The sequence below is a fragment of the Podarcis pityusensis genome (assembly GCF_964106645.2).
Source record: "Podarcis pityusensis genome assembly, chromosome: 5".
In the NCBI taxonomy this organism is placed as follows: domain Eukaryota; kingdom Metazoa; phylum Chordata; class Lepidosauria; order Squamata; family Lacertidae; genus Podarcis; species Podarcis pityusensis.
The window spans coordinates 54,754,403-54,766,358 of NC_138032.1; the positions used below are offsets into that span (position 1 = coordinate 54,754,403).

At 37.5% G+C, this 11,956-nt stretch overlaps 1 protein-coding gene and 1 long non-coding RNA gene across 6 annotated transcripts in view; one reads left to right on the forward strand and one right to left on the reverse strand.

Annotated features, from left to right (window-relative positions):
* Window positions 1–11,956, forward strand: part of PLEKHA1 (pleckstrin homology domain containing A1) — a 38,840-nt gene that overhangs the window by 22,337 nt on the left and 4,547 nt on the right. For 2 of the 5 annotated variants that reach the window (XM_081006463.1, XM_081006462.1), the window contains exons 8-11: window positions 1,189–1,257; window positions 5,174–5,238; window positions 6,464–6,527; window positions 8,237–8,326. In XM_081006463.1, coding sequence (XP_080862589.1) covers window positions 1,189–1,257; window positions 5,174–5,238; window positions 6,464–6,527; window positions 8,237–8,326 — 288 coding nt within the window. Of the gene's footprint in view, window positions 1–1,188; window positions 1,258–5,173; window positions 5,239–6,463; window positions 6,528–8,236; window positions 8,327–9,419; window positions 9,525–11,956 lie in introns of all 5 variants that reach the window. The other 3 variants (XM_081006466.1, XM_081006464.1, XM_081006465.1) reach the window with 3 other exon arrangements.
* LOC308477684 lies at window positions 10,191–11,953 on the reverse strand. Its single transcript, XR_013986664.1, has 2 exons — window positions 10,331–11,953; window positions 10,191–10,280 (listed from the first exon to the last, which is right to left on the reverse strand). It is a non-coding gene; the product is annotated as an uncharacterized lncRNA (long non-coding RNA).

Genomic DNA, 11,956 nt, shown 5'->3' on the forward strand with positions numbered 1-11,956 from the left:
GCACTATAGCAACAATGGGGGGGGGGGGGGGAGTAGCAGGGGCCAGTTTACATCATGATCTGGTGTATATGAGATGGAGCAGCCATAGTATGGAAACATTATCAAGCTGCCTCAACAATGCAATTAGAAGCAGCCTTGACTTTGACTATTGTTTGGAATTGTCCCATTGGTAAAAGATTGCTGGAAGTAACATCAGCTAGAGTAGATGGGCAACTGCAGTTTGGCTCTGTCATCTTGCTTGGAGTAACCAGAAAGAGAAGTGAAAACCTTTCCCAACTTAGAGGGCAACCTGTGATTTTCTGGCTCTTTTTAAAAAAGTTGATTATTTGATAGCTATCAATTGCTCCATTTGTAACTGCCTCTTTTGGGGAAAAGGAGAATTGAAAATAGCATATTTTTCGCTCTATAACACGCACCTGACCAGAACACGCACATAGTTTTTAGAGGAGGAAAACGAGAAAAAAAAATATTCTAAATGAAACAGTGGATGTATGATTTTTGTGGTTCATGCTGTGGCCACAGACATGTGATCTGACGGTGAGTTTGGGGTAGCCCAATGCAAAAATCCTGAGGATCCATGTGGATCCGTGCTTTGTAACCACGTTTTTGCACCACTGCGGCCCCAGGCAACAGTGGGTGCGTGATTTTTTTGGTGCAAGCTGTAGCCATGGACATGCTATGTGATCTGCTGGTGAATTTGGGGTGACCCGTGTAAGCGGCTCCTCTCCTCTCCCGCTTTGCTCCTTTAAAGCAAGCAGGCTCCTCCCCACTCAGCAGCTCTTCTCCTGCTTTGCTGTTTCAAAGCGAGCCACGGAGGAGGGAAGGAAGGGGAACCATGGATCCTCTGCTCACGACTGCAGCAGATCCCCCCGTCATCTGTAGGCATTCGCACAGACATTTACCCTTACTTTCTAGGAGGAAAAAAGTGAGTGTTATGGTGCAAAAAATATGGTACTTTCAGTCACATCTGGACATGGTGGAAAGACTCACTTTCTGTTGCCTCAAGTTCTAGTTGTATTTCCCTCCCCTATTCAGAACCATTCTCAGCAAATGAATACAGAGGCAACTCTTCCCCAAATGTTACAAGCTATGTTAAAAAATATGGCCCGGATATTAAGACTCCCATGAATAAACTGTTTGATGATCCCTAGACGGGAAATTTATTTATTTATTTATTTATTTATTTAGATGAAGAACTGGAAAAGAAGGTATTTCCAGCTGGATGAAAACACGATAGGGTACTTTAAATCTGAACTGGTAGGTGTCCAATTGTCAGATTAACTTTTGAAAACATGTTTTGTACACACATGATAATGCATAATTGTTGTGCTTCAATTTTCTGATGCATCTTAAATCAAACTAGTTTTATTGGAAATGTGACTTGGACATAATTCCTCTTATATATATTTTTGTAAGTTGACAGAACCTGTATGGATATTGTATGTAGTTGGATCATGCTATAACGCTGAGTGCTGAAAATCTGAGAGTGGAATTAATAATTAGTCCATCCCTTTCCCATCCTTTGACCATTATTGGCCCTTATCCTCTGAATTATTTGTGCTTCTCATATATAATAGCTGTACATCTCTAAGGAAAGCAGTAACCTCTTTCCATTTTCTCCTGTTGCTATGCATACTTTCTCCATTCCAAGTTAAGAATTAAAGTTTTGATTTAAGATGCATCCTTCTTATACATGTAGGCTGGTATGCTTGTAACAGCAGTTTCCCAATGATGCATTATCAGCTTTTAAAAAAATTGTTGAGGGAAGTTTAAAAAGCTACTTGAAGCATCACATTGGGCAGCACTTGAATCTGGCATTAGAAAGACACCTCTCCATCCCTTCTCAGGACTGGCTCCTGGTTCCAAGATCAATAACCATCTTCCAGTGTTGCCTTCCAGAAAAGCAATTCTATCAACTTAAGAGCTTTCTATCTTTTACAGTTATCAGTTGATTAACCCAAAGCTAACTTCTAAATTCAGTAATCTTATTTCATCATGGATCACTGGCTTTTACCACAAGTCAATTTCTCGAGAATAATAATAATAATAATAATAATAATAATATTTATATCCCGCCCTCCCCAGCCGAAGCCGGGCTCAGGGTGGCTAACAACAATAAAACAGTACAAAAGTACAACACAAACAACAGTCTAAAATCATTCATTATAAAATTAATGGGGGAATGGGGAAACAATCACCACTGGTTATCTGCTGTGTTGAAGGTGAATTCAATTCATATCTATAGGCTACTGATGGTAGAAACTATGTGGCTAGCCAATCAGTTGTCTAAAGAAGTTCATAATTTTCAAGTTGAACAATTTTTTTGATAACTACTATGAAGATATTGTGGGTACTTCACAGCTTTAGTTTTAGGATGAAAGCTATCTTCCATTAAAATAGTAATTGTTAGGTGAAATGCAAACTATGTTGCGTTTATTTCTTAAGAGCATGGGAGGAAAGAAAATTGAGTTGCATAGCTCAAGTAAGATTCCATCTACAGCAATGCATGCTCTTGAAGAGAATGAAATGTGATACAAAAATGTTTGGTCTTAATTCTTGCTGTATATGTCACTTTAATTAATCTGATCCTTAAAATTCCTAGCAGTCATTAATATTTGATAGCGCAGAGAAACTTCTTTGGTGTTGTATGTGGAGAAGGTGTGAAATGTTACTTTACTGTATTAACTTTATATGAGGCTTTTCCTCCAAATAAGTATGCTTTTTGCTTTCCTTTCAATAACCACATGATGGCGCATGAAAAAAGGCAGATGAAAGATGTCAAATTGTATGGTTTCAGAAAAAGAAAGCAATGTAATTCATCATATTACTCAAACTACAAGCAAGCAAGCAATGTAAACCTTTGAACATTTTACCTATTCATTTACTGAACTCCTTCTGTAATTATAGAAGTTTCCCCTAAATTGTATTCACATATAGTGTACTACTGATGATGTTAAGCTGCTCAGTGGTATCAGAAACTTCATAATCTTTACAACTGATTCAGAAGTTATTACTAATTATTTTTAAATTAAATATGAACATGTCAACTTAGTGATGTTGCTGTACTGTGCTGTCCACTATAAATAACCTAATCAGCATGCATTTAAAATGTATAAATGTAAAGATTGTTTGCTAGCAATCTTCCTGACCTTTGTTATTAACGTGGTTATAAAGTTAACATGCATCAACTTGAAATTGATATAGTCCCTAGGATACCATACTTAATACTTCACATACTGAAGAGAAAGTGGGTTACTTACTGCATGATAAAATATCTGTGGACAAATCTCATATCAAATGCTGGGCTCTGCTATCGAACTTCTTGTGTGAACAAACAGAACTGGTGTTCTTTCCCATATATTTTTTCTCCCCTTCTTGCTTTGGTTAATGTTTGTTTGTAGTCATGTTAAAAAAGAAATTAAATCACCACAAAGGGTTGATATTATATCATTAATTTAAATAGGTTTTCTGCTTAATTCAGGGTACTCAACATGGTGCCCTCCAGATATTTATTTAGAAATTAATAAATAAATAAAAAATCCAAACAGAATGCATAAAACAATATAAAGCAATTATCAGTAATATACAGATAAAACCAGCAAAACTTCAAAAGCAAATACTGAATTTTATATCTAGATAGACTTGGGTTTTTAAAAAATGTTTTGAGCTGGTGACTAATATAATGAAGTTGCCTGCTTAAGGAGGGAGTTCTAAAGTTGTGGTCCTGCCCCAATGAGAGAGACAGAGACTCCTAACAGATGCAGAACTTGTATGGCACTTGTAAAAGCGGAAACTCTGCAGATTAAAGCGTTTGAGTAGGCACATTTTTCTACTAAACTGCTTCCAAGCTGTTTAGGGCTTTATGTACTAACAGCTAAAACTTGAATTTGTCAGGATTCAAGCTCATATTATTTTCTCTCGTCTGACCCACCATGACATTCAGGCCGTGGCCTGTGTGACTTCTCCTGACTCAGATGTTTTGGAGAAATATAGCTGAAAAATGACTAAACAACAAAATCAATATACTGATGGCACTGTACCTTAAATCTCCTAACATTTTGAAGTCCTGACAAAGCGCCATGTCGCCTAACCAGGTTGTGGTGTTTGGTGATAGATAGGTGGGCAGCCTCACCCACTTCAGATCTTGCCCTACAGGGGAGATGGGAAGATAAGGATCTGGCCTGCTGATTGAAACCACTTCCCCATCTCTGACCTCCATAACCATTACCATTCAAGAATGTCTGCAGTTTTCTCTCCACTACCTTCCCCCCCCCCCCAGGTGGTTTTTTGTGATGGGCCAGTGGTTGCTTCAAACAAACAGCTCCAGGACAGTCTTTAGTTTAGGAGTGGCCAATATCACTGTCTCTTTCAGAGACTTGTAGACAGTAACTCCACTCATCCACAGCCACCGTGACCAGTGGTCAGGTTGATGGGAGCTGAAGTTCAGTAATATCTGGAGAGCACCACACTGCCTATGCAGCTCAAATTAATTTATTTTCAAAACAGATGCAACTTGGCCAACTTCATAATGATTAGTTCTAAGGATATTTGGTTTATTTTTCAAAGCTTTGTATTGTTTCCTTATTTATTACACCATCATGCCTCCCAAAGGAGCCAGAGCAGGAAGCAATGCAATTGAAACAACTAATTGATTGCTATTACAGTTAAAGAAACCTAGTTAAAACTACATTCACTGAATATAGTCACTGGCAATGTGTCACTGAATTAAACTCAATTATGCTTGATATAAGGTGTCGGGGTTGAGGGGAGTAAGCAAGGCATCAGTAGCATGAACTATAGCATATCTTTGATTATTGTGTCACATTAGTTCTTGCTCACATTGTCAATTGAGAAATTTTTAAAGGTGAATCATTTTGCTGGATGTTGCTGTGTAATGCTTAATATAAATGTAATGTGTTTATATTAAGTGCTTAGATTCATTTTGGGCCACATCTTTCTATCTGAAATCAACATGGAAATAAACTATCTGGATCACTGAGTTCCTTAACTGGTCAGCAATTTGAAATCAATTTGCTAATCATTTGATTTTGTAAATAAGTCATCTATTTGACTTCCAGGATATAAAACTTGCATTTTGGCACCTCCTTTGGGATGTCTTAAGTCCTTGTTTCTCATGTGCTAAAAAAATTTGATGTACTATCTGTTTTTTCAGGATAAGGAGCCCCTTCGGATTATACCACTGAAAGAGGTTCATAAGGTCCAGGAATGTAAACAAAGGTGAAAATCTGAAGGTTAAACTAAAAAGTTGATGATCTCCTTCAGTTAGAAAAAGAAAGGCTGCCTGCACATCATTTTCCATTATGTCTTAATAAACTCCTCTACTTTCCATTATACTAAAGTCACCCTCTGTGGCAGGCTTTTAGACAGATGTAGTGAGATCTTAAATAGCTGTATTAAACTGAGTTGCTAGTATATCGTGTTAGAAGATGTGGGTCTCTGAATGTAAGAAGGAATATAAATTGCAGGGGGGGCAATATCACAATGCATTAAAAAGTTGTTGGTGAGAAAGTTGGTTTTATATGTTTTAGATACTATTTTATTTTTAACTGTATTCTTTTACCACTTCGTTGTTGGCCACACTGGACTCCTGTGGGATGAGGGGAAGAATAGAAATTTAATAAAAAGTAATATAACAGGAAATACTCCTTTACTTGAGGATTCTAGTCCTTTGCAAATGAAGAAGCAAAATACCAGTTTAAAGACTGGTGGTTTTGTGTTTGTATCTGTGCTAGTCACAAATACAAAAGATGAAACTGCAGTTGCTGTGTATGATGCTATAAAGTGGTTTCCATTATGGTATTGTAAGAAAAAAGTTTTGGGAGTGCCTTCTAAATAATGTTGTCTTTTTGCCATGCTAAAGTTGTGAAAGCTTGGGGTCCTGGCTCAAGTGTGGCCCCCATTGTGCCTGGGAGGGGGAAGGCAGCAGAAGAATCTGATAGCATGCATCACTTCACTGGTGTATCATTTTGCTGTTGATGTTTGTCCTTCCCTGGGCAACTGGCTATACTGAGAAGCTGCCACTGGTGCGAGGCTTCATGTCTTCTAGTGCAGTTACACATTAGAGGTCTGTGCCTGACCTGGACACCAGCCAGTCAGGTAATGATTTCTCCACTTGAAGAATGCAGCCTTGTTCTCTTTTGTGTAAAATTGGGGTGGGAGGAGAGGGGGAAATCTAGTGTCTCAGCAGTATGGTGTAACGACTTTGAGCTGCTAGAGCAAGAAAGTTGAGTGAGTAGGCACAGAATCTTGGTAGCATCTTACTAATAATTATAATGTGTGCGTGTGCACACGTGCATACACCCCCCAACAAATGGTGATATAATTTAAATTATTTTCAAATGTAGCTTCCTTATTTATGTGTGTTCTGTTGCTTGGAAATACAAATGTGCATGTCAGACGATGGTAAAAATGTTTAAAGACCACAAACGTATTTTTCCCCCAGTGATATAATGATGAGAGACAATCTATTTGAAATTGTAACAACTTCTCGAACGTTTTATGTACAGGTAAGTCTGTGGAAAACCACTTTTCTGTAAGAAAATGAATTTATTGCATTTCGAAAGGTCAGACACATAATCCTTTAATTAATGCCTGACAGTATACATACACCCTTGCAGTTAAATAGTGCATAATTGTTTAGAATGGAATATACCAACAGACATGCCTGTCATGTAAACAATGCTAATGACCAACGGTACCTGTCCACTAGCAGAACTAACATTATTGAAGGATTGGATTCCCCCTTCTCCCTGAAGCCTTCCCCTCTTCCCGTGGGCCCAAAATCTGCTCTGAAGGGTTGGAGGGTTATTTACATCAGATTAGTGGGGGTATGGAGGGCTACAGGGAGAAGAGACGGAGAGAAAGTCTTGTTGAATGAACAGAAGTCTGCTGGCATGAGAGTGAAACTTGGCCAGAGAGCTGAAGGCAATTCTCCAGCCAGTCCTTCTACCCAAATTATTACAGCCACCTAAATGATCCAACCAAATGCTTGCTTCACTTGTTTTTAAAGTCGTCTTCTAGGGAATCTTTCCCAATTCTCTACTGCCATTAGGCTGCCATCTTGTGAACACTTGTTTTGGGGTGGGATTTGAATAACCATGCATAGGATTGCACCATTAAAAAGGTTAATGCTCTGAGGGATTGAGAAGGCAGAAATTCATTGTGAGAACAAATAAAGTCTAACTCAGATGCCAAGCCAATAATACTTTTGGTTCCAGTATTTATTTCTCGTCGACTCCTCTTTTCTTCAATTATATCACTCTTCCTCTAGTTGTTTCCTTAGGTCCTTCCTTTTCAGGTTTGTCCCACTTTCTTAGCCATCCTGCCTCTTGACTGATCCCTTGTACTCACCTCTCCCAGAGCACCTCTTGATCTTAAACACTGTGAAATTCATTTATTGTTTGTGTTCATTGTTTCTCCACCTTTTCCTCCAAACTTCATTCTCACCTTTACTTCTAGATTCCTTTATGTCATTCCATGTCTAATCTACACCATTTTTTGTCCTCTTTACTCTGGGCTCTCTGATCCTTAGATTTGTTATAGCTTGATAACCCCCTGCCCCAGATTTTAATTCCAGGCTCACTGACAAGTATCACTTCCCTCACAGAAAATGGATCTGAAATGCTAGGTAGGGGTGGAGCAGTTGCAGGACACCACACCAGCTGTGCTAATATGTGAGCATTTCAAGTTACAACACCAGGCCTGCCAGTCAGAGATATTACCTGATCTATTCCTTGGAAGAGCCTGATTTCCCTTTACAAAATTTACTTTTGTGTTGCTGGATCCCCAAAGTGATGGGATACCACTCTCTATGTATATTTGGCCTAAATTTCTAACTGTAGTGCATCTCTTATTTATTGCAATATTGTTTTCTGTGCATGGTTCACATGTTAGTTACTTTCCCCCCTAGAAGCAATCACAAGTTCCTTGTTCATTATTTATGTAGCAGGTACTAAATTTAGAAGTCACTACAGTACTTCAGTAATTGGTAAGCTTGAGATTAGTGAGTAGTAACATCAGTAAAATAAAATAAATTTCTTACCATGCATAAGTATTTCGATATCAGCCTAAGCTTATTAAAGATTTTTTTAAATTGCAATTTTCTTTATTGAGAAACATAGAAAACACTTGTCATATTCTTAAATTACAAGGTTTATAAAGCATATCTGTTTATTGTCACTCACATGATAAGAGTTTTTCTTTCTTTTTTCTTCAGGCAGATAGCCCAGAAGACATGCACAGCTGGATTAAAGCAATTTCTGGTGCAATAGTAGCACAGCGAGGACCTGGAAGATCAGCAGCTTCTGTATGTTTTTACAAAGCTTTACTGTTTCAGCAGTGATGAATCTTGTACATTCAATCTCTTTCATTTTCTTGTGCTCTTCTACCCCCTCCTAAGTCTGGAGTAATATCTTTGCATGCATTACAGGTTGCATAGAATCCTGGCTTTTTAATTAAGTGCTAATCTTAGCAGTATCCATATGTGTTGTGGGTCCACACAGTATTATTTTAATGTTCCAACAGTTCAACTGGTGGGTTTGAAAATTATTGTAGTTCTTTATTAATCTGAACTCTGTCAAATTACTTGACAATCTTTACTGAATTTTGTACTTGAGATGCCAAATAAACCCTTGATTTAAAATTACTTTGGTGTACAACCCTTTTGAAAGCTTTTGGGCTCTCCAGTCTCTTAGCAAGGAGTAATCTAAACTTAATGTAGATTTTCATGGAATGTTTTGATAATTATTGGCCTCATTATTGGTGGCTAGCTTGGTTCACAATTCTAACATTACCAAACTGAATCTTAACTATAGTGACAAACTGTAGGACTCTGTAGATAGTGGTGATGTACGTACCTTCCAGCAGATAGCAAGTTTAGAGGTACTAAATATTAGATTTGTAGAGTTGGAAGGGACCACGAGGGCCATCTAGTTCATTCCCCTGCAATACAGGAATCTTTTGTATTCCATGTTTTAATTTATAATGTTCTTGCAATCCATAGTCTAGCCATGCTTTGCAGTTCAGGTTTTGCAAGATATGGCTTTTATTTCCCATTAATACATCAAAAGTTAGCATTCACACCTCTTTGTAAAATGGAATGACTTCATATGTTAAAAACAATTGATCACTTGTTTCAAGCTTCATTCTTTGGCAAGGAGAAGTATTATTGTAATTGCAGTGGGTTTTCACTGCATAGTAGAGACTCTGTTTGGGAATCAATGTGTTCTGGGTGAGAGAAGCTGCCAAAAGATTTTTCTATATTTCTGTGTCTCTGTATGTGCAATCTTTGTGGTGGGATAACTCAGCTAGTGACTCTCAGCAGTTCTTTCTTTCTTTCTTTCTTTCTTTCTTTCTTTCTTTCTTTCTTTCTTCTCTCTCCCTCCTCTCCTCAAGTTTAGGTTACTCTAATCTTAGCTTTGCACTGTGTTCCAGATGCGGCAGGCCAGAAGGCTGTCGAATCCTTGTATACAGAGGTATACATCAAGAACTGGTGAATGCAGCATGTATGTGGGCTCTCATGTAAACTTGCCTTCTTACCAGAGGGCTGAAATTCCAAAATACTTGTTAACACCACGTAAAATGATGAGGTCAATCCCATGGCTTCCTCTGTTGATTTATAACCACTGTGAAGTTACTAACTTCTAAAATGCTTCCCATTGGCCATTACGTTTACTATCTCTAAATGCCTCCTAAATAAAATCCATTTTTGAGAATGGCAAAGATTCACACAGTGCTGAAATCTCTGCTCACATGTGCTTGCTTTACTGAGTACAAAAGCTCTAGTAATAAATATACATATTTAGGAACTAAAGCTGACCTAATTTGCATGAGAGTTCATATTTCCATTTTATCATTTTTGAAAGATAGCTAAGTAAAAGCCACCTTGACCCTCATAGCCAAATATGCGTGTACATTAAGGAAAAAACCCTGCACTGATTTGCATGGCTTATATGATAGATATGCATGGGGTCATGAGTCAAGATGTAGGGGCTGTTACAGCTTGCAACCTGTATGTTAATCAAAATAGTGCAATAAATAAAATCTTTTACTTTTTAATCATTAGGCATAACTACATGTGAGTCTTATATCATAGGTGTGAGTTGTATGGATTGTAGTTTTTAAGCTGTTATCCCAGTGTTGGTCCCACTTGGATTCAGATTTTTTTTAAAAAAAGAAATGTTTATGTAGTATTCACTTTAGAAAAGAAGCTTAATTGTAGGTTCTGCTTTTGTATTGAAGTTTACCACTCCAAGTTGAAGCTTGTATGTTTCATATTCCGTGTCAAAGAATGTTTCATACTCCGTGTCACAGAATATGTTTCATATTCCGTGTCACAGAATGTTTCATATTCTGTGTCAAAATGATTCCTGTGAATAGTTCGTTATTGGGGTATTTATCATTTCCCCCAGTACTCCAAGTATACTGTTTATCATTGTAGAATATTGAGGTGAGCTGCTTCTGATTGTAACAGACAGTAGAAATAGCTATATTTTAGTGTTGCCCCCACCATCCTAAATTATAGATCCATGAACTGTTACTCATGTCTTGAATAATACAGTGAGGAGTGCAAAAAATGAAATTGTACCTCACATACACTTGATAAAGGGATTCTGGAATTATTTATTGAATCAGTCCATGCTCACTGGTAGCTTCAACACCAGATTGTATTATTGAGATAATATTCTGAAAGAGCTGTTCCAGAATACTGCAAAAAATAATAATAATAGGGCAACCTTTCTGGAACAACAGAATTGAATGGGAGAACAGTGTAGTCATGTGACCTGTCTCCTTTTGTCAGAAAGCCATACTATATGATGGAATGCTGGCCACTTGATTGGCATGTGCAGGTTCAATTAAAGCTTTCACTAGCCATCTGAAAGTCCTACTACCTCATTTGGTTTTTTTAAATATACACTAAAAAATATCCTTTGACATCATGAGCAGTCTAGTAAATTTGTCTTGAAAATACTCCAGTTAACTGTATAAATGCTACTAATGTTTTTTGGCAGATACCTTTAAGAAGGGGCTGCTAACTTGTAGCCCTCCAGATGTTGTTTAACTCTCATAAGCTTCAGTCAGCATGTCCAGTAGTCGGGGATGGTGGGAATTGTATTCTAGCGACATCTGGAGGGCCAAAGGTTAGCAGCCCCTGTCTTAAAGTATAATGTTGAAACATGGAGTTTAGTAGTGACACAGTCATGTAAATAGTTGTTGATAATATTGTACACAATATAAAGCTTAGCAATTGAGCCAGCCCTTACTTTTCTAGAGGAGAACATGTTAGTATTTTATCTTCAGTATGGCAATAAAATACATTTAAAATGTAGAAATGACACAAATAATATTTGTTATAAATTTGGGAGGAATATGGTCCAGTGGAATTAGTTTATTCCTTAATAGTTTGTAGTTCTATAGAACAAAAAGGTGAAGGAATAAGAAATAGGTGTCTAGTCAACAAAAGTGTAAATGTTCATTAACTCAGGAAGTGACCTTCAGTGAGGGATTCCATTATGCTTCTTTTTTGAATGTGAATACACTTTGCATGCACTTTTGAATAGTTTATTCGAGTTTATTGGGGGACTTCAGGAAGCATTTGTTCACATGTTCCTAAATTATGAAAGTATGCCTTCAAGAATTTTAATTGCATTATATTAAATAAACAAGTGCAATTCCAAACTAGTTTGTGCTGGTAAACTTAAAGTGATGCCATGCTAGACTTTAGGGACCTGACTTGGCCGTTTCAGCTTGCTATCACTGCTGTAAGCTCAGTCTTAACATTTTGCTGCCTTGGAAAACCACCTGCTTTCTGCTCTTAAGCTTTGCTTTGTTTTCCCCCCTTTGATTTGTTTTTTGGTTTTTTCAGAGGTATAAGTTTGAAATGCGTTACTAGCATGCAATTAATGACCCACTCAATTTGACAAACATTCCTCCTTTA